This window comes from Melanotaenia boesemani, chromosome 10 (genome assembly GCF_017639745.1).
Source record: "Melanotaenia boesemani isolate fMelBoe1 chromosome 10, fMelBoe1.pri, whole genome shotgun sequence".
Taxonomy (NCBI): domain Eukaryota; kingdom Metazoa; phylum Chordata; class Actinopteri; order Atheriniformes; family Melanotaeniidae; genus Melanotaenia; species Melanotaenia boesemani.
The window spans coordinates 23,516,382-23,537,329 of NC_055691.1; the positions used below are offsets into that span (position 1 = coordinate 23,516,382).

The 20,948-nt window shown below is 38.9% G+C and overlaps 1 protein-coding gene across 1 annotated transcript; it reads right to left on the minus strand.

Moving 5' to 3' along the window:
* Nucleotides 1–395: 395 nt before the first annotated feature.
* On the minus strand, nucleotides 396–18,477 carry LOC121647730 (homeobox protein aristaless-like 4). Its single transcript, XM_041997400.1, has 4 exons — nucleotides 18,135–18,477; nucleotides 9,325–9,632; nucleotides 3,137–3,265; nucleotides 396–2,971 (listed from the first exon to the last, which is right to left on the minus strand). Exons 1-4 carry the CDS (start codon nucleotides 18,475–18,477, stop codon nucleotides 2,651–2,653), a joined length of 1,101 nt encoding a protein of 366 aa, XP_041853334.1. The 3' UTR covers nucleotides 396–2,650.
* Between the last annotated feature and the right edge of the window lie 2,471 nt (nucleotides 18,478–20,948).

A 20,948-nucleotide genomic window follows, 5' to 3' on the forward strand; every position in this document is an offset into this window, starting at 1 on the left:
AATACATTATTTTGACACCACGGATAAGTGAGACACCATGACCCAAAAAAGAAGCCATGGGCCCTCTAAAATGTAAATGTAGATGTCAGTGACCGATCATTGTAAAATAAATTGTGATATACTCTACTCTACAGTTCTGTGTGGATGTGGCTTAATCAGATTTATTTGGTCTTTGGTGCTGAAAGCATGTGACATTTTTTTACACCTGGATCAAACGTCATCCATAAAAGAAAGAGGACTGCAAAGAAAAATTCTAGCTGTGACTGAAATAAGTCTGATCATGTAAAGTTCCATAGGTTGCAAACTGAGGAAGGACCATTAAAGACAAAAATGTCTGCGATCTTTCAGTCACTGGAAATCCATTTATTTCAATATTGACTCAAAACCACCATAGACAGAAACAACAAGTTAATTTTGTACAAAATATAGCACCGGAGGAGACCTCAGTGATGCTGTTTGTGGTACTTAAAATGGACGTGCTTAAAAAAACATTTCTTGAATGCTGTGACTAAAAGTGATGTACCCTCAGACTTCAGAAAAAACTCTCCAAGTACATATAAAAAAACACAAGTGCAATAACTTATTGCTTAATTTGGCACAATCAATAGCAGAAATACTTGATTAATAAACAAAATGCTGTTTAAAGCCATAAAAAAAAAGAAACATTTGAAAGCAATTTCCTTGGTAAAAGTCAAGGGCTATTTTTCAGAACAGCACACAGAGCTTTACAATTATTTATGTAATACTTAATTGGTTTATCACTGGAGGTCCAATATTTGACAGAAAAGCAAAACAAATGTACAAGCAGAAGAACAATATCCTTTGAATTGTTCACATTAATACAATATGACATCATAAACGTGGATTTATTGCTTTATTATTTGCTTTATTTCAGTAGTATCAACGTAAATGGAGCTGCAATGGAGAAGAGCACTGAGGAAGGACCAGAGAGACACAGTCGACATGACAGAGGAGATTTGAGTTGAACTCAGGCATATATTTAATTCACCTACATCCTGTTTATCTGTTTAATGGTAATGTTTTGGATCTTCACTCATTTTAACTGGCTTTTTTTTCTTTTCATTTTCTGACATTTGTTTGAGTTCTTTCAATAAATCCATTGTGTAGAACGTAAGGGTTAAATTAATCATGTCATTGCATACTGGTACTCAGTGAAAGATCTTCATTTAAACATTCAGTTGTCCCAACTGTGAGAACTTTCAAGCCTAGTAAACTGCAGAAACGGCTAGACAAATAATTAATATGCAACTAACCTTTAACTTGCTTTTTTTTTGTAAGAAACTGAATATCTTTTCTTTGCGTTTTTTTGCATTTCCTGCCTTTATCCACACATGAAAAGGAAAACAGATATCTAGTCCAGCAGATGTCATAGCAAGATCAGCTAAAAGACTAATGAAGTCTGTCTCAAGCTCCAGCCCGGAGCCCAGCTCTGGTGACAAACTTCTGCAGTGGGGTAACATGCACAAATACCCCTGCAATCACTGGGCACGCTCACTACATTCCTGCAATTGAGTTTAAATGTCCTCAAATCACTCAAATATTACAGGATGCTTTTCAGGGGGGGCCAATGACTTGGCCAGCAGTCATCGGCAGGTACTTTAAACAAATGATAAATCAAAAACTGATCCCTGCTGAACCAATTTCTAATGATGAATTGATTATTTAGGTATGTGTGCGGAATGTTCTCACCATGTACCTTGTGATTTACTGTGTTGTTCACAAGGAGAGGAGGCTCATGTTGATGCTAATTAAGTTTGTCTATTTCTGTTGGCTGCTGATTGAAGCTGGCATGGTTAGTTGCTGTTGAAGGTTGCTGCTGTGTAGCGCTGGACCATGTCTGCCAGTGGAGACACCGTTTCCTGTAACCTGAAGCCACAGCCTAGCAGGAGGAACCTGTGGAGGCTGCCCTGGGAGGGCACATGACAAGTTGGTTTGAAATTGCTGCCAATCAAGTACCTGCCGCTACCCAGACTAAATAGGCAAAGCAAATGTGTTCTTGCTTGATTAGGTTCACTTATTGCAATAAACTTTTGTCCATGTTTACAGAGACATAAACTACCTTCAACATGTTGAGATAAAATGGTTGTTTCTTGTCATGATTGTAGTTTGCAATAGAAACTGACAGAGAGTAAACTCGGAGCCCTTTGTTTGCATCTGGGATTGCTCACAGTGAGTGGACTTGTTTAAGACAAATTACAAAATGAGGATACTTTATGATATGACTGGTGTTGGGACAGAAGGTATAAATTGTTATGAAGATATTTTGCTACCAATGTTGGTGCTTTTTAGTTATTTTAAACCTTTCTAATCACAAATGTTACCCAATTTATTGGAGTCTAAACCCATTTTGCGGTGAGACTTGGAAGATCAAGGAATCAATGATGAACTCATCTAAGCCGGATCTCTGTATTTTTCTCACTTTTAGCATCTGTTGATTGTCATAGTCACGTCTATCTTGCTCACATTGGCCGCTGTTATGGCCTCTCTTATCTCCACACTCTCTCCCTGATCATTTGACCTGTGTTATCGTTAGTGCTCTCAGGAAAACCCCCTCCACCCCCTCAGTGCTTGCTGATGGCTGCTCCGGAGATGGGGCCATTTGGGGGCAGGGTGGAACTGTGTTGGGACATCATGTAGCCCAGGAGATGGCTGCACTGTGTTCCTTGGCTTTCATTCGCAGCGCAGCTATGCTGGAGGACTTGCGGTCTGGATCAACATTGAGATCATAGCCATTGATTCCCCCACTGATCCCAGCACCCCCAAACAGGCTGCCCATATGTGTCTGTCCCATGTGGCTGCTCCCTGGACTGGGCACACCTAGGAAATCAGAGACGCCTCCAGGACCATGAGGGTGAGGGGGCATGCAGGACGGAACGGAATCACAAGGTACAACGCAGCCTGGCACCGGAGATGCTCCGCTGCTGCTCCCAATCCACGATGGATTCTGGATCTGGAGGAGAAGAACAGGGATATGGTCTAAATTATTGCAATTTATGATGTGATAGTGTGTTTACATTTTGTGATTATTATTACCTATCCTTTCCTTGACTAAAGACACACACAAAAAAATTTTTTTCCCTCTTCTGTGTTACTGCAGACACTTATGTTCCTGTACCTGTGCATAGTTCTCAGGCCGAGTGAGTAGAGGCAATTCGTAAGCAGTCGAGAAGTGCGTGCGGACCTGTTGCATCTGGCCAAAACGTTCTCGCTTCCTCCACTTGGCTCTGCGATTCTGGAACCACACCTGCAACAAAAACAATCCATCAGGAAGATACTTCATAACACCAAGCAGCCTCTACGAAACAAAACTTTTACATCATTTTTAAACACAGCTATAAAAGCATATGTATTGCAACCCCAAGCGCTTTTGCAGAATGCTGTGCCATCTTTTTGCACAGCACGTGAAGGTCAGAAACTGGACCATATAAAATGAAGATAGTGAAGCAAATAAATTCTGCAGCACATGAAAGTCCAGGCCTGAGTTTTAAGACTTGACGTGTCTTTAAAGTGCCGTCCACACTGAGCTATTGATGTGAAAATGGTGAGTCTCCCCGGGTGCAGCTTGCTTCAGCTCCTCCCTTTGATACACAGGCATCTGCCTCCCCTCAGGCTGCCAGCGTCGACAGATCCACATCTGGGCCTGCAGCCGTTCATAAATCACTCTGAGAAAGGTGTGCTCTCTTCCACATGTCCGCACTGTGGGATACAATGGGGAATCCCTCTTTATAATCCGTGAAACAAATGTTGAACTTTTGGCCAAAACAACATGTGTGTGTATATATTTTCATTTTGGATTTTTTTCAGTTTTGTTAGTGCTGCTTCAAGCTTGTTTTTTCTGAATCAAGAGATGGACAGACAGACTATTTTACAGAGAGGGTGATTTCAGAAACCTGCTGACAGAGCAAGTGCAGGCTACTTAGCACAGTCCTCTTTAACTGCAGGAGAGCATGACTAAAGGGTGTAAAAGAGTTGGGGCTATGAACCTAAATTTATACAGCCTGTGGGAATTCCCTTAAGACTACTCTGAAATGCTGATGTTCATGGCAGTGATATGCACTCTAGAAATCTGTCATTTTCTTCATAATTTTATTTCTTCCTCACATCTGCTGTATCTTCTCTGACGTTCTTCTTGAAATTTCTCTGAATCTTTTTCCACATGACAACTGTATGAGGGTTAATTACAATGTGACTCATCCAAATAAATTGTAAATTTGAATGAGTGGTGAATGTTTTGGCTGTGACCCAGTGAGATTAAAGGCTGCCTACTGGTTATCAGTCCAAACGATCCCTGACATATTGTTTGTGGCTCCAAAACCTTAAAGTATCAAAGGCCAATCAATGTTGGTGTTTAAAATCAGAAGTCCACAAACCAATGGGTGATACGTGACAGGAAAGTATTGTGGCAGAAATGCAGGAATGCAGGACTAAAAAACATGGGAACATAGATTTTTTTTTTTTTTTTTTTTTTTTTAATAGAATTGCTTCTGTATTCTTTTAAATTTATTTTTATTTTTTTTATGTTACTTACACATTCAGTTACTGTTTGGGAAGTTTAAGTGTATACTACTTAAAAAGGCTTAAGCATTTAAGAAGTTTCAGTGTTTAGGCATCATCTGACAAACAAGGATAGATCTCCTGTAACTACGTAAGTAAAAGAAAAACAAAAAATTTTGTGTTGCTGGCACAATGTCATTTTAACATGCCTTTATCAATTAATATAATAATGTCATAGCTAGTTTATGTATTTCTGTATGGCCTTGCTGTGTAGGGGTGTGTCTTCTGAAAATTTATAGATAAAAATGGTTTAATTAATCAAGAATAAAAATGCCAGAGTGAATAATAGAAATAAATGTAGCTGCAGTACTGGGATGTTGTGCCTGTCCAGCAATCACTGAATGTGTGTTAAAGTTAAATTAAAATAAAATTTGTCAGTTAAAAAGAAACAGATTATTATATAACAATGAGATGTAATACAGCCTACTTTTAGAACAAGGCAGTAGTTTGAAATCTTTTCATTTCACTTTGTCCTGAGACATTTCTCACATCTCCAATCAAGAGAATAGAGAAGTAGATGGGGGGCTAGTGTGAGTCTCCACATGTTTATTTGTATCTATTTGTTGGTTGTCTGAATCTTATCCTCCCAAGAGAGAGGGGGGAAACTTCTTCAAAGAGACTAGAGAGAGCAATCCTGCTTCGACACAGGGATTTGAACTTGGATTGTGGGTTGATTCCCAGCTCAATCAGCCTGTGGTTTTTACAGTCCCTGACATGCAATTTCCCTTTTGTCATTCCCTCCAGATGCCCCCCCACCCCCATGTCTTACCCTCACCAATTCTCTCCATGAAGACAAACATAGCAAAGTTTAGTGACAGCAGTCAGCAGTGTCGCACAAATATATCAGTCTGTAAGATATGTACAAAAGAATAGCTCTGTGGTGTTTTCTTATCAGCTAGAACTGAATTTTGACCAAATGAGATTAGAGCAGCAATGATGATTATAATCTGTAAACAAATTAACTATTTCTATATATGTTTTAAATTACTAGCTGCTTCATTATCAAAGAGATGGCCATATATGGTTCATGAATAGTGGTTTTTCAAATGTTTATGACAAGCTCACGTTAAGAGACGTCATCTAAGTTGGACATGCTTCGGGTCAGCTGGTGAGATTAGAGGACAGTTTATCCTTGCAAAGTGGTAATCTGATATGTGAGGTTGTTGCTGGACCCCAATGTCAAGGTGAAGGGTTATTGCCCTTTGAATTATATCATATATTTGGAAGGGGACTATGTGTCTATGTTATGCTCCCTCTAAGGATTTGAGGGTCTATTATTGTTTAAGGTTTTCCATGTCTTTCCTTTGGTGGGTCTTTGGTTGCATGAGCTCATAACATCATAGGTTTCCAAATATAACCCCTAAAACAAAAAGGCCGTAATTGGATTAATACGGCCTGCTTATAGTTACATTTGGATTTATTAATTTATCAGTAACTTTTTTCCACAGAGACTAAGAAGTGAGGAACAGCACTCAAGCAGATATCCTGGTGTGATCTTTAGGTCCTGACTATTTCAAATATAAAGAATTAGTTTGTTATAGGTTGGAGCACATTTTAATTTGATAGAGCTCGTGCCTCGAATGTGAGCAGATAAGGATCTAACCACGAGTTTTAAAAAAAAAAAAAAGTTAACACCTGTACCACTCACATTACCCCAAGATTTAAAATTCATTAAGTCATTTTTAAAGACAAAAGTCTATATTTCTGACTAAATGACGTTGCATTTGTGATTACCTGGAGTAGAAAATGTCTCTCAAAACTTTATTTAAATGTTTATTAAAAAAAAAAAAAAGATGCTTTTAAAACTAGCAGTACGTGTTGTTGGATGATGTTTTAGTTTCAGGGCTCAGGTGTCAGAAATATTTCAAAGCTTTCGGCTTTCCTTTTAAGATATCAACTTTTATCAGTTACTGTGCAGTCACCATAATCGTGACGAATCAAGATAACTTTCCTCCTCTTCTCATCTTAATCTCATTGTCATACTCCCACTCCTCTGGTGGAGCTCAACTTTTTCTGTCCCTCAACACCCCCACCCACATACGCCGACCCCTCTCTCTGTCCCTCTCCTCCCACCTCTCTTTTATGTCGGTGAAGGGAAGTGGGGATATTGGAAAGTGAGATGGGAGAATGTTCAAACTGGAGCTTGTTTTCATTTCATGTTTAATTTCCTGACGCCTAAGCCCTCGGCTTTCCGCAGCTAACCCCTCTGACCTTTTGGAGGCGTGCAGACGAGAGCAGTGGACCAGGCGTCCACATACACACACAGAGGATACACACAGAAAACACACACACTTACCATATTATATACAGATTTTAAAATCACTCTAACAAATGCAGCATTTTAAACTGGTCCCTCAAAAACACTTACTGGAACCATTTTTTAAATAAGCACGCACTGCTTCAGCACATATATTCCCCTTGTCTTGCTTTCTGACTCTAGAGTGTGTGGTGTTTCATAGAGGGCTTGTTCTTCCTTTGAACAGCAGTAGGAACAAGACCCAAGCCAAATAGTTTGGCGGAGAGATAGTTTGGGGGACTTTATGAAGTCAGACGTGTCCTTTGCTGCTCCCCGCCTCATATTCCCTAATTTATAAACTTCAAGTATAAACTATAAGGATCACTGGTGGATGTAAAAGGCAGATCTCCTATTCACAAGAGTTACATTTATTATTTGTCATAATGAACAACAGTGGTTAATCTTCCACATGAAACCCTGGAGAATGAAATTTACAGACTGAAAACATTTTGTACTCTTTTTATTATTTAACAGGCATCTGTTCTTGCAGCTCAAAGTGTTTGGCGGTGATACAGTAATTGCTGAAGATGCTGACAGCAAAATGCAGCTTACAGAGCCATTATAGAGCTTTATTTATGCTTCAGAGCCAGCAGGCAGAGGGAAAGAAGGAGGGCAGAGTCCACTGCTCCAAAAGCAGCTTTGAAGTCCAGCCATCTCACCTCATCTCTGTCATCCAGGTCCACTGCGATTGATAGACTGCCTCACTTGCACACAACCCCCACCTCCATAAAAAGCAAGCAGCGTGGTGAAGTTCAAGTCTGAAGCTAAGAGCTGATTGTGCTAAATAAACTAGTGGCAGCAGAAGTCACAGACAAGATTATGGACAGCTGCAGCCAGATTTTATGAAGACATTCATCACCAAACTGAGGATGAAACTGTAGGACCCTAATGTTGGCATTTTAGCTGAAAACATCTGTAGTCTGGATTTCAATTGCTGTTGTTTGGAAGATGAAAAGGCTTCTACGATGGCTTGCCAAGCTTCAAGTGCCCCTCGGTATTCAACTATTGGATATCCCTGGACTTTGTCTTGATGGACCTTCAAATGAAATTGTGAGGTTTAGTCTTGATTGCGTGCATATTTTGGGTCTGATTTTTAGAAGTTTAGGTCAAACCTCACAGTGACTTTGCTGTGAGCTTGTCAGATGAAAAAGTTAATTATGTTCATCTGGGGAATAGATGGGCCTGTGTGAACTCTACATGAATGTACTTATTTTACTGTACCACCACAAGGACCAGGCCAGGTTCTCTGTCCCTGACTATGTCTCAGACTGTGCGTGGAAATTGAAACTGGCATCTCAGAGTGTCTTTTATATCCGTGCCAAATAGCTTTGATGGCTCTCCATGTGTTTTCCTTCCGTGCCTCCAGAGTTGTGCAATGAAGTAGTTTAAACATGGTAGTGCTGAGGAGAAACCCTTGGCCTCTGACCTTCTTGCAGAATCTACACCACACAAGCATTAAGAGCTGAGTATTCCCTTAGTCCCACCCATCCCACTCTGATCTGAAACTGGCAAGAAGAAAGAGAGATTTAGAACAATGGTTCTTGCTGTCTGCTGTTCAGAACAATCTTTGTCAATGTGCCATTGTTAACTCTCCCAGCACTTTCTGTCAAGTCCCTGAGTGATTATTAACATGCAAACATGAACAACTATGCTCATACAACAAAGAGCATGGACAGTGTCCTGAGAAGGAACAACAGCATCACTGGTTTCAGGAAATACGTCAAAACACATACTGAATGTTCATGTTCAAGTGACATCAGAATCTCTGTAAGCACAATCACAAAGCGCAGCATTCACTGGTATAAATACTGTAACACATTACTCATTTAACTCATAAAATAATATTTACTTAAAACTATTAGTGTGTCTTATCTGTTAGAAATTAAATGAATATGTTATCTGTGTGAATCTGAGTGTTTTAGTCTTTACCTAACCAACTCTTAAACTTTATGATCTGTCACAATGATTTATATTTTGGCAGACAGATCCAAACTAGAGGAAAAAGTCCCATCAGCATTTTAGAGGACCTACAAAAACTGTATTAAAATATTGTCTTATTATCTCATTAAACTCATTTGCTCAGATCAATTCAGCAACCCATTAACAGGAGTAATAATGTGCCACGAACATTGTTTAGTTAGAAACAACATATTTGTATGAACTAAATTATTCTTACATATTATGTTTGTAGCAAGCTAGCATATTGTCATAGCTAACCTGCACACTGAACTCTATTTACACATCAAAAACTTTAGCCCTGAAAACAGCCTGGTTGAGTTTAAGCAATACTACGTATTGCGTAGTAAAAGATCAAGCTCTGAATAACGAGGTTAGAGAGACAACAGGCTCTGAGATTTCTCATTTCCATGGCAACATTTTTTTTTTCTAGCCCTGGACTGAATAAAGAAATTGAGAATTCCAGGTGTAACTTAGTGTTATTTCATTATCCTCACCTGAACACGAGCCTCTGTCAGGTCTGTCCTCAGTGCCAGCTGTTCACGGGCGTAGACATCTGGGTAGTGTGTCTTCTGGAAAACTTTCTCAAGCTCCTCCAGCTGGTAGCTGGTGAATGTGGTACGATTGCGTCTCTTCTTGCCTTTGTTGCTCTCAGCTTCAGTTTTGTCCAGAGGAACGGAAAGGTCTGACCCTGGGCGCTCACTCGGCCCCTTCACACCAGGTTCTTTTAGGTTCAGGTAGCTTCCTTCCATCCCAGGAGGGTCAACACTTGGGGGCAACTCGGACTCAGTTAGGCCGTCTTTACCTGTGTGAATGGGATTCAGACAGAGAGATTTTACAGATATCAGTGGTGGTTCTTTTAAAAGTTTCCCCTTCACAGTTCACATATAAAGTTAAGTTTACTTTTTGTGAGATGTTATGACAAGCAGAATTCAGGGTTTTTGGAGCTTGGCATTACCGAAGGGCATATATCAGGACTGGACCATGGTTTTATATATATATATATATATATATATATATATATATATGAGGTTAAGTAAACTTAACTTTATATGTGAACTATGAAGGGAAAACAGGGATCACAAGTGTAATGCTGAATTTCCAGAATAACTCTTTGATTCTGTGACAGAATGGCACCCCTGGCCACCTCTGACCATTTCAGAGCTAAATAAAGTCTGGAATAGTCTTATAATTACAGTCATACTCCCAACAGAAAAATGCTTTTTTTATATGTAGCTGAATGAAACCATGGTCCCTCACATTTAATTTGGTAGTGGTTCTGCTCATCATCACATTACAACATCCCCACAAAGTGGCATTTCCTTTAAGATTACGTCATCTCTGTAATGTTGTTAAGGCTTAAAAGCAAAGTCTATGTGAAAAAAAATGTCTTTTTTCTTTGTTTGAAAGGTATGTCACTACACGTTGGCATGACCTGTGACACAACCCAAAAAGCCCTCTCCCTCACATCACTCAGCTACTCTACCTGAAATCTGAGCCAGATAAAAGCTTCTCCATCTTGAGCTGTGATTGGTGGGCCTTGTGTACGGGAGGGGCAAACCACTTTTACCCCACAGCAGTGACCCTCAGATGTAAACAACATTGTGTTTGTCACCTTCAATTTTGAAAACTTGCATTTTGTGACAGAACTTGCTTTGTTCCTGTCAGCACATGGTGGGATTTTTTTGGTTTCTTTTTAAGGAGATGAACAAAGCTGTCCCTTCTCCTTCAATAAACAAACAGCTGTGTGAATAAATAATCCAAGGGGCACTGGTTGCGGGCCAGTGAGAACAGTAAGCTCGGTCAGCCTCTGTTTGCCTTTCCTGCAAATGGGCACGAAGAGCGATCCATCCTAAATGTATTGGTCTTAAACTAGTGCATAGCTTTGTGAGTCTTGTGTCACAGTGGCATCTCTTTAGTCCAGCAAAATTTGTCTTGTAGTTTTGGAGTTTGGTAATGATTAACTTACCAGCTATGTGCATATGTGCACATAGCTGTCACTTTGCATTTTTTATTTTGTTAATGTTGTAATGCCCTCTTGTCATTCTCCAAAGACATCCAAAAAAAGAAAGTTAATACTTTCTGGCTCTCATAAGTCTTTGGGCCAAGTTTTTTAGTGGTTGATGACTGAATAGTTTAAGAGTGATGAATCTAGGCGGAGGCTGTCTGCAACATGCATGTTTGTTTTTATAGATTAGTTCGCCTTTGGCTAGAGTGTCTCTCAATGATATGTCAATAGTCATTCCCTCAAAGCTGTAGCAGCTCTCCCCTGCTCTCTGGATCGCACTAGCTCCGACTGAGACACTAATGGAACAACATAGCTTGCCCAGCTGGAGTTCATGACCTCATATTGCCGTGGCTTACCTGTCAAACTTTTTTACTGTCTCCATGCAGGCAGATGTTCTGACATCACCAACCCCACAGCTGGCCTCTTATCCTCATGCACTGTACAAAAAATTTCATTTCGCCTCTGGGCAGAAGCATGGCTGCAATGTTTGTAAAGTAAGACAGGGCAAGTCCAAGTTCCTGCCTGGCATTTGCATCAGTGAGAGAAAATACAGCCATGCCCCTGAGCAAGGCACATATCCTTTGAGACTGAGGGTGCAGATTGGTGCACAGATGAGGGGATGTGAGGAGAGCAGGATAGTGTATGGTAATGTTTAAGATTTTCATTCTTATTATTAACATTTTTCCTGTTGTCTGCAGAAGTTATAAAAGTTTAAAATGGTGAGAAGCACACACATTTGTTTTAATATGAGAAGTTATATTAGAAGATCCCATGTCTGTACAGAAAACGTGAAACTATGAGCTGGCTCGGTAGACTGGGAACAGTGAGAAATGTCCAAAGATGACAAACTCTTATCTTGTACACTTTGTGTACTATTGTTTTGTCAGGTAATTAATGGGCCATTTACCACTTCATGGTATATGTTGCATCATCCATCAGTCTGCATACTGATGTAACTCTTTAATATTGAACTCACCTTCCTGTTGTTATCTGTAAATCTTTACACCTTTAATGCATGTGTTTCATTTTAACTCTAAATAAACTGATAAATGAATTTGATAAACTTGCTGTTGTCATACTGTACATGATGATCTCTTGTCTTTTTATGTCTGAAATTCTACAGTTTAACTCTTGTCTCCATACCTACTGAAAGGTCCAGCCTGTTTTGATTGGTTGACTAATATGACAGAAATAACAAACTGCAAAGCAGCTGCTTATTCTTTGTTAAGGAATTCCAAGATGGCCTCCAAACAGGCATTGCTCAGATGGGTTTCATAGTGACGAAGAAACGTAATTGTAGGAAAAGCCTGTGCTACTAACAAAGCATTTCAGGCATTTCAAAACTAATGTCTCCAGTGAGAGAAACAAGTCTTACTCCCTTTAGCAGAGACGCTGCAATTTTAGCAAATACACATAAAGCTATACAAAATATTAAAGAATGGGGGAAATCCATAAGAGCGATATGTACTTCTTAAATGTGGCATGTGCTGATAGAAATGATTTTTGGCTTTTGACATGACAAGCCTTATTGTTTCTCCTGTTACCAGTCAGTTTTATTATGCTAAGTGGCTGCTGGCTGTAGCTTATGTATAAAAATGGGACATCAGCTTAGCAAGATATGTAATAGGCTAATTGTCCCTAAAGGTATTCAGTTTTATGCTAGCTGTCTAACCACATTTATCACTGGAATCTGCACTAATCAACATCTTTTCTCTGCCTAGTACTCAAAACTCATCTTTCTTCTCTCTGTCAGTCTAACCACACAGATTCGTTTGCCACAAACATCTTGAAATTTTCCCGCATGCTGAGCTGTCTCTTCTGCACGCTGCCCTGGAAAACACAGCCATTACACACTGCTTTCTTTTGGGAGCCAAGATTCCACCGCGCTGGCTCCGAATTTTTTTGGCATTCGGAGGAATGTGTTTTTGACAGTTGTTCTTGTTTCAGCATTCATCAACGTACAATACATACGAATGCAAACTTAACAGACTTTTCCTGTAATCTGCCAGCTTTTCTGTGACAAGCTGCAGGCCGCTTCAGTTAGCCGAGGTCAGATGTTTACTAGGGTCAGCAATTTAATCACTGCTGAAAACAGAGAGAAAACATCAAAGTGTAATTTAACTGGTTGTAAAGCAACAGGGCACCCTCTCGGTTTTTATGGAATGAGACAGGGAGGGTCAAGTGAAGCCAAATAAAAGAAACACTATAAATTAGTAACCTGGGGAAGGGTTAATGACCAAACACTAAATAGGGAAGGGAATGCTTTTAAACAGAGTGCTCTAAAATGTTCCCTCAAAACACTTAAAACTGACAGTCATATGCCACAATGACTCTCCATCACACTTTATATAGAGTATATTAAGGCAAATATCCCATCAGGTTTAGTTGTCAGCAGGTGACCATTTATTTATAAATATTTTAATTTCACAGACATGCTTTGACCTGGAGTAGCTTTACCACAGCTCAGTCTAGAACCTGATGATGACAGTTGTTTCTTTAGAAGAAGGGAGGCTCCCAGATGTTCCTTATGTGAGATCGATGCCAGCAGTTCATGCAAGAATGCAGATTCCCTGGGAAAAAGAAAAATCTTTCTGCTCAGCCTCAGCTCTTTATAATTGACATGATCATGACCTCACTACTGTCATAATACCTTGGGCTGCGGCTGTCTTATATGTGTGCACCAAAATAGTTCTGGTTGGGTTGTGGGTTATTTGGAGGGATATTTATAATGCAGGAAGCTTTTTTTCTTGAGGGAAAAAATGTAGAAACATCTTGATAAAATGGCATTCATGTCATCATATATCAATATTGAGAAATACTGCACATTCAAAGCATTATCTTCATGTGGTCAAGATGGAGAGAATTTGTTCAGCTAATCCTTAAATGCATGGATTGTATTTCATATTGTCAGTATGTTAAGTTCTATTCTCATGATGAAAATTAATTAATTAAATTCATTTTAAATTGTAGTTAATTAGAATAGTATAGGAGTAGGTTTAGGGTTATTAAGAATATATGTTATAAAACACAAGTAATCCTTCTGAGTTTTTCAGTAGCCCCAGATGAATTTACACTGTCTAGATCATACTGGACTCACATTTGTTCCTCTTTGCGGTCCCAGACAGGCAGGAAGAAATATAGCTCAGCAGCCAGTGTAACTAGGCGATTACCTCTGGCTTTCACTGCACATATAACATATATCAAGTAAATGAGTTATGTTCCTCTGCAGAAAGCAAACTGAAAAGAGAAAACGAACTACAGTTAATCATCATCCTCAAAATGATCATTGTTCCTTTTCTTTGCCAAGTAGTTTCCAAGCTTATCCCTTCATGATCAAAACATAGTACTCCATGGCCACATGTTTACACAGTTCAAGAGCTCACGTGGAAGTTAGATTTAGACGATAGTCTGCTGATAAGAAATAAGAAAAACAGAAAGGTAAAGCTCCATAGCAGGCCACCATGCCAAAGGCACCAATCACAATGTGCGCCAGCTGGATAAAAAATTCCAAGTTGGTGTTTAATTTCTGCTCTGCTTGCAAATGTCAGGTAGGCAGTGAGAAGTTATCTTCTCCTGTAAGCGAGGAGTCTGAAATTAAAGGCCAAGGCAAGCCCCATCTGCTGGAACACAGCTAGACAAAGTGCAGGGACAGAATGGGCCGGACAAAGCTCTTTTAAAATGCTGGTCATAGGAAACTACTTAAAAAGCAAGAAAAGAAAACAAGAATTTTACTGGCATATTTTCTTTGACTCTTTTGTCTATTAAAGCCAGGCAACTTGCTGCTAGTTCACCTTCTGAGCCACGTATTTATGTGCACCACTACTTTCTTATAAGTCAAGAGTTTTCTCTTTAAAGCATTGACTCATTACATATTTTAATTTATTCTGATTCACAGACACAAGCTGGAGTGATCACAGGTGTCACCACATTGCTTTTGTTAACATCTACACAATGTGTTAGTCATCAGCGCATGCATATCTCGTGACATCACTTCCCCAAGTTTTTTCACATGTACTTAGAGCACTATATTTTGACAGGATGCTTTTTAAAGCTCTGCCAGGACTTTCTGAGGTTTTGTTTTGGTTTTCATATGCTGAGAAAATGTTTTACATATCACAGGATGCTCAATATCCCACAGAGGGGGGAGGTGTTGTTTGAACATTCAAAGACTGACATATGATCGTTGTATTTTCTGGATGGAACAAGAAAAAAGAAAAAAAAAGAATATTGTGTGACCAGCATTTAGCCTGTACCATTATCCCCACAACAGTATGTCTTTTTTGCAGTTTCATTTACCCTAATTTCCATTTCTGTTCTATTGAATTCATAAAGTCTGAGAATGTACTACTCACATGTTTATGTGTACAAAACGTTACAGTCTCTATCCAAACTGCATCAAATAGTCAGGATCAAAGTTCACACTTGAAAACAAGCTGAGATTCAGCAGTGAATTCAGAAAGGTGCGTGCAGGTGAACAGTCATAGCTTTTCCCAGAAACCTTCTCATTCCTCCAGAGTCTCTCAAATCATTACCCAATCTCAATATCCATTTCTGACTCCCTGCTTATTTGTACAAGGTATTGTTGAGACAAGGTTATGTAAACCAGTCCCACTTTGTCATCTCAGGGACTCTGTAGCTTTGGATATCTAATGTTTGGGGAGTATGAATAATAACCAAAGGAACCAGTAATGGACATCTGCCTTACATTAATCCAGACCTCTCCTGCAGTGCTGACCTGCATTCCTTAGCTCTTGATCAGCTCCGGGGACATTCATTTCGTTCATTTCTGTGTGCAGGTAGACAGCCATGTCCCTGCACCATGGGACCATCAGATTCATTAGCAAGCGTTTGAGTGAACTTATCCACCAACCTGAACCATAACTGCAGATATTGTTTAAACTTTTTTAAGGCAATGGGGCATTTTTCTATAAACGTGGTTAAAGAATCCTCATGATACTAAACTATTAAAACAAAACAAGATATTTACTGTCCTAGACAAAACTTTTACGTATTAAACAATAAAAAAAATTCATCGTGAATCGTCCTCAGCTGCAAAAGAATAACAACTTTGTCTCATTTGTTTAGCTTCCATGCTTCAGAAGTGTGAAAACACATGTATTTGTCTCATGAAGCCTATACCAAGTATATTTTGTATTAGTATGTTATAAATATAAAAGTTATCATCGTAATTTCAGCAAGCATCTTAAAAAAGTGACGGTGAAGGCTTTGGTGTTATATATATATATATATTAATAATCATAATTTCTTGAAGTAAACTCTGACAGCAATAAAGATACAACATGCTGAGATGTCATGTGAACACCATTAAAACTGTAACTGAAGTTGCCACAGAAGAATTCCTTGCGGATACGAGATGACTTTGTCATCATGATGGAGATAAAGCATCAGCATTAAGCAATGTATCTCCCATTGAGGACCACACATAGCAGCACGACCCTGTTGACGCCTGAGGCTTTGGCAAGACCCCAAAGCATCCTCCCCAGAGCCACCATGCCTTCATCTGGCTGCAACATTTTCAATAATAACATTGCGCAGCTCTTCCTCAAGGGAGGCATGTTGCATTTAATGATGGTGTTTAAACGGCTCTGTCAATACACTTGCCAAATCGACTCACTTAAGTGCAAGAGGTGCTGAATGTGTTGGGAGAAAAAAAGAGTGTTCAGTTATTTCTCAGGAAATAATCTTATAATTTGGCAGAGTGTGGTTCTGGCTACTGCAGGCCCATTGTTGTGTCCCACCATGTTGATTATGGTAGTTAAGTCTTATTTGTAAATTTTAACACAATGAAGCTCCCATTTTGCTCATGATAAACTATTTTCAAAAGTATCTGTGAGATTTAAATATGTATGAATACAATTAACATGTATCCAAATTCAGCAACTATTGGATGATTTCCTCTGCAGCATCATGATAAACATCTGGAATTTAATTAAGGCGTAAGGGCGCCAACGGGTCTATAGCTTGATGCTCACTAAAACAGGCAAACTTTTGATGCAGTTTCTAATATAGCTACACAAATAAGTGCAGTGTATTATCTGTTATTGCACAATAGCCTTTTTAAGCCCTATTTGGCCTTTCGACCTTTTCTCATAATAAAAGTAACTTAGGTCCGTCTTGTCTGCTTAATAAGAGGGTTTTGTCATTTTATTTTAAAGCTCCGTTTGCTATAAAGTAAATGGCAGCAAAATATTTTAAAGCTGAATAAACAAGAGTCTGCGAAGCTTTATAGCTCTGCTTTAAAATGGAGGTTTGTCAGAATATCCAGAAATTTTACATGTAGTAGTCCTGTTTAATTGACCAGCGCAGACTTTTACGGCCTATTAACGTTCTATATATATATATATATATATATATATATATATATATATATATATATATATATATATACATATATAAATCATTCACTTGAATGATTAAACAGTTGCCTTTTTATGCTTCTCCTAACAGAATAGCGTGTACTAAAATAATGGAAAAAAAAAATTATAAAGATATTTGACGTGGTGCCTGAAAAAAGTTATATTAAAATCTTTTTTTTTCTTCTTCTTCTTCTTTTTTTTCTTTTTTTGCATATTATGTAACGACGCGCAGTGATTTGTGATACTATTTAAATAATTATTCGCTCTCTTTATTTATTATTATTTTTTTTCATTTTTTTCATCTCATTTTTTTAAATGACAGTTATCCAAATGAATGTTTTTGCGAACACGATGCTGCTTAAAAACGAAGCTTGCATTTACGAACTAAATACAAGACAGAAAACATCCGTTTAAGAAGCTTTAAACTACCTAAGTGCATCTCTTTGAAATAGAGTTTAAAGGGCGAACATCACCTAAAATGGGAATTAAAATAAGAGGAATTTGAGGAGCATCTGCACAATTTGCACTCATTTTGAATTCTGTATGTATTTAAGAGGGATGCATATTTTGGAGTCAGAACACTTTGTGAGAGTAAAAAATGTGAATCTTATCAGAACATATTTTGCCGTCCCACCTCTGAATTAAAAGGATAATGGGAATTAAAATTAAAAGTATTGATGTGATCATATCACGTTTTGCCTCGAGACAGGAAGACATAAGCGTTACATCACCAGTGAATTCAGTGTTTGCATGACTGCGGAGTTTACTGTGATGGGTTTCTGCTCTCTTCCCTGACTGAACACTAACTCACATCATATTACACAATGCATTAAAATTCAATGATCGCTTACAAATGTCTTACCGGTGTTTCCGTTAAACTTATGGCCAATCTGTTGCCTCTTGCGGTCTTGTGTGCACTCACCATAGCAGGGAATGAGCGACCCGTTGTGTCCGCTGTCCGGGTGCAACTTGCTGCCTTCGGGCGGAGTTTTGCAGGTCGGTCGCTGCATGAAGAGCTGGTATTTGTTAAAGGTGCTCTCCTCAGCGCCATCCAATGATTGGCACTCGGACTGGAAAGGACTCCGGCACTTCTCTCCGTAAGCCTGCCCTTTACCCGGAATGAACGTGGGGCTGTATTTCGTTTCTGTGCTCGGGAAAGTCCTGAAAGGGCTCGCTTGGTGATCTCTACCCTGCGCAGTAGATGCACTATAATAAGAATCCATTGATGTCATATCGCAGTATGAGACGCACGTATCTGCGTTCATACCTAAAAAGTTATTATAAAAAATCCACACGCTTCTTCTTTCCCTCCCCTACTCGAGACAGCAGATATTTTACCCTAATTCTCGTGCACTAACAGACTCACGCTGCCGCGCTCAGGCACACACACTCACACTGCCGCATCTGGGACTGGTTAAAAAAATGAATCAGATGTTTTCCAGAGACCTCAGACCGAACAAATGCTAAAAGCCCCCTGAAGGTTTGCCGGGGTAAAAAAAAAAAGAAGAGAGAAATATATTGCTGATACTGATACCTCCTCAGTAGCCTACAGTGTATCTGACACACGCACACGCTGCACTCCGACCTTAAAGCTCTGCGCACGTCTGAAGTAGGCCCACACCGAGCTCCAGCCTGCGCTATATGCAGGCAGTAGAAATGGGAGGTCAAGCTCAGAAGGGGGAAGCTTTTTTGGTAAACACGCGGGAGACACAACACATGACATTAATGTAATTAGAGGATGAATATAACTGCTTTGATTCCTGCTGTTACACAGCTTAAGACCCTAACCTCTGACTTTTAGTGAAAGAAAAAGAAAGGGGTTATGTACCATTTTAAGTTGTAAAGCATTTCCCCGTATCTGTCATGGGGGTCCACACTTGGCTATTACACGGTATTTGTGGAAAATCACATCTGTGTTATCTTTGATCCCAGATGGAATACTTCTAAATATGGGGATCAATCCAGGAATTCGCAACAATAACAGCGCCTAGAGTCGGCCGACATTAAGCCTATATTCTACAAATATTTTGTACGTGTATTTGTTTTAAAGGCCTGCATTAAAAAGAAAACAACATTGGCCGCTTGACCTGAGCCTGATGTCCGGACTCCTGTCATTGTGAATGTTTGGCATAAACTTCCAGTGACAGCGAATGGGCCGCTTTATCTCAGACAACTTTCACTTTTCAGTATTGAATCAATAATAAATCATTAAGGCCACAATGTTTGCTGGAATATTTGGCTTCTCGCTGTGGTGCAAATCAGCACACAATTTGCCCTCTTCTTGGCATTAATGCTCCGAATTTAAGCGATGAAAGGCATTTAAGGAAACAAGATAGGCCTTCATGCCGGTCAGTAGTTAAATTGGATAAGTTGTATCAAATCACTCCCATGTATAGGCTCATTTTTAGGATATCACTGAGAGACAGAAGTAATAGTTTAATATCAATAAACATTTTGAACTGCTAAATGAGAAAAACACATCTTTAAATTTTACTTAATCTGACGCCAAAGAAAGTTTCTGATTTGTGTATTTGGTAGAATATTAAAATTAAAGTGAGCGATTTAATAATAATAATTATTATTATTATAATTATAATAATAATAATTATTATTGTTATTATTATTATTATTGATAAATCGTTTCGTTTCTTTCTTTCTTTCTTTCTTTCTTTCTTTCTTTCTTTCTTTCTTTCTTTCTTTCTTTCTGGTATAATTTGCCCTTTAATCATGCCACGGAACATAACTCGTGCCTTGTTTACGCAGCGTGACGCCGGCTTCAACTCAGCCTCGAAGAAGATGTGTTTCTTGAAAAATGGCTGAAAAAAATGGTAGAATAGAAAGCGATGAGAATTAATAGTAGTGGTAGCAGCAGAACGAAAAAGAAAAGGAGAGGGGGGACTGTTTGGTGCGTACAGGACGCGCAGCCGTTTTGGTGCAATCTATTTGACCAGGGACACCTCTCTGGCTGTGCAGGTGTTCTTTAACGAGAGTCTTGACTCCCTTCTTCATCGGTTTGTTAGTAAACGTCTTCCCTTGTTTTTGTGGTCTCTTGTAGGAAAGAGTCAAATTAAACCTTTTAATGCGGTATGTTAGGTTTTTGAGCACAGCGTTGTGCTGCAATTTATTTTATATGATTTTATCGTCTTGTGAGCTAAATAAAAAAAATAAATAAATAAACAAATGTCCTAGCAGTGTTGAAACTGCCTAAGCTTCAGCAAGGAACATAAGCATACTGGAGATAGTATTATCAGAATTTATTTGCATAAATGTTGTTTTCAGTATGACACATAAGACAGTTTCCTCTTATTTTTCCAATAACACTTAATTTGTTGTTTCTACCTTTTTAAGTGAGTACAGTAAATAAAGTACAGACACTTAATGCTTGTTTCAGGTTAATATATTTAAGGTGCTTGGTTACTAATTTAGTTTTAAACTTTATTTTCTTGCATAATATAAGTCTGGAAATTTAGAAATTTAAACTTTAAAGTTGTCATGGCAGCTAACTAAATGCAAGTGCAAAGTATACACAGGCCTTCCTTAATATAAACCACTCCATGGCCACAGGCTAATCTCAGCTGTTACAGATATTCATCACCCATCCATGGTATACTCCACTAAATTGTGACTCCTCTGTTTAATTTACACCAGAAACCATGACCAGGTATTCATTCCTAAGAGGGTGGGGCGGGATGCAATGTTGCAGTGATGCAGAAGTTCAGAGCCTCTGGGGTTCACA

Coding starts and splice junctions, on each gene's coding strand:
- LOC121647730 (XM_041997400.1), bottom strand. CDS start 18,477: ATGAACGCAGATACGTGCGTCTCATACTGCGATATGACATCAATGGAT. Junction 9,633..18,134: donor GTCGCTCATTCCCTGCTATG/GTGAGTGCACAC, acceptor CCATTCACACAG/GTAAAGACGGCCTAACTGAG. Junction 3,266..9,324: donor TGACAGAGGCTCGTGTTCAG/GTGAGGATAATG, acceptor TTTTTGTTGCAG/GTGTGGTTCCAGAATCGCAG.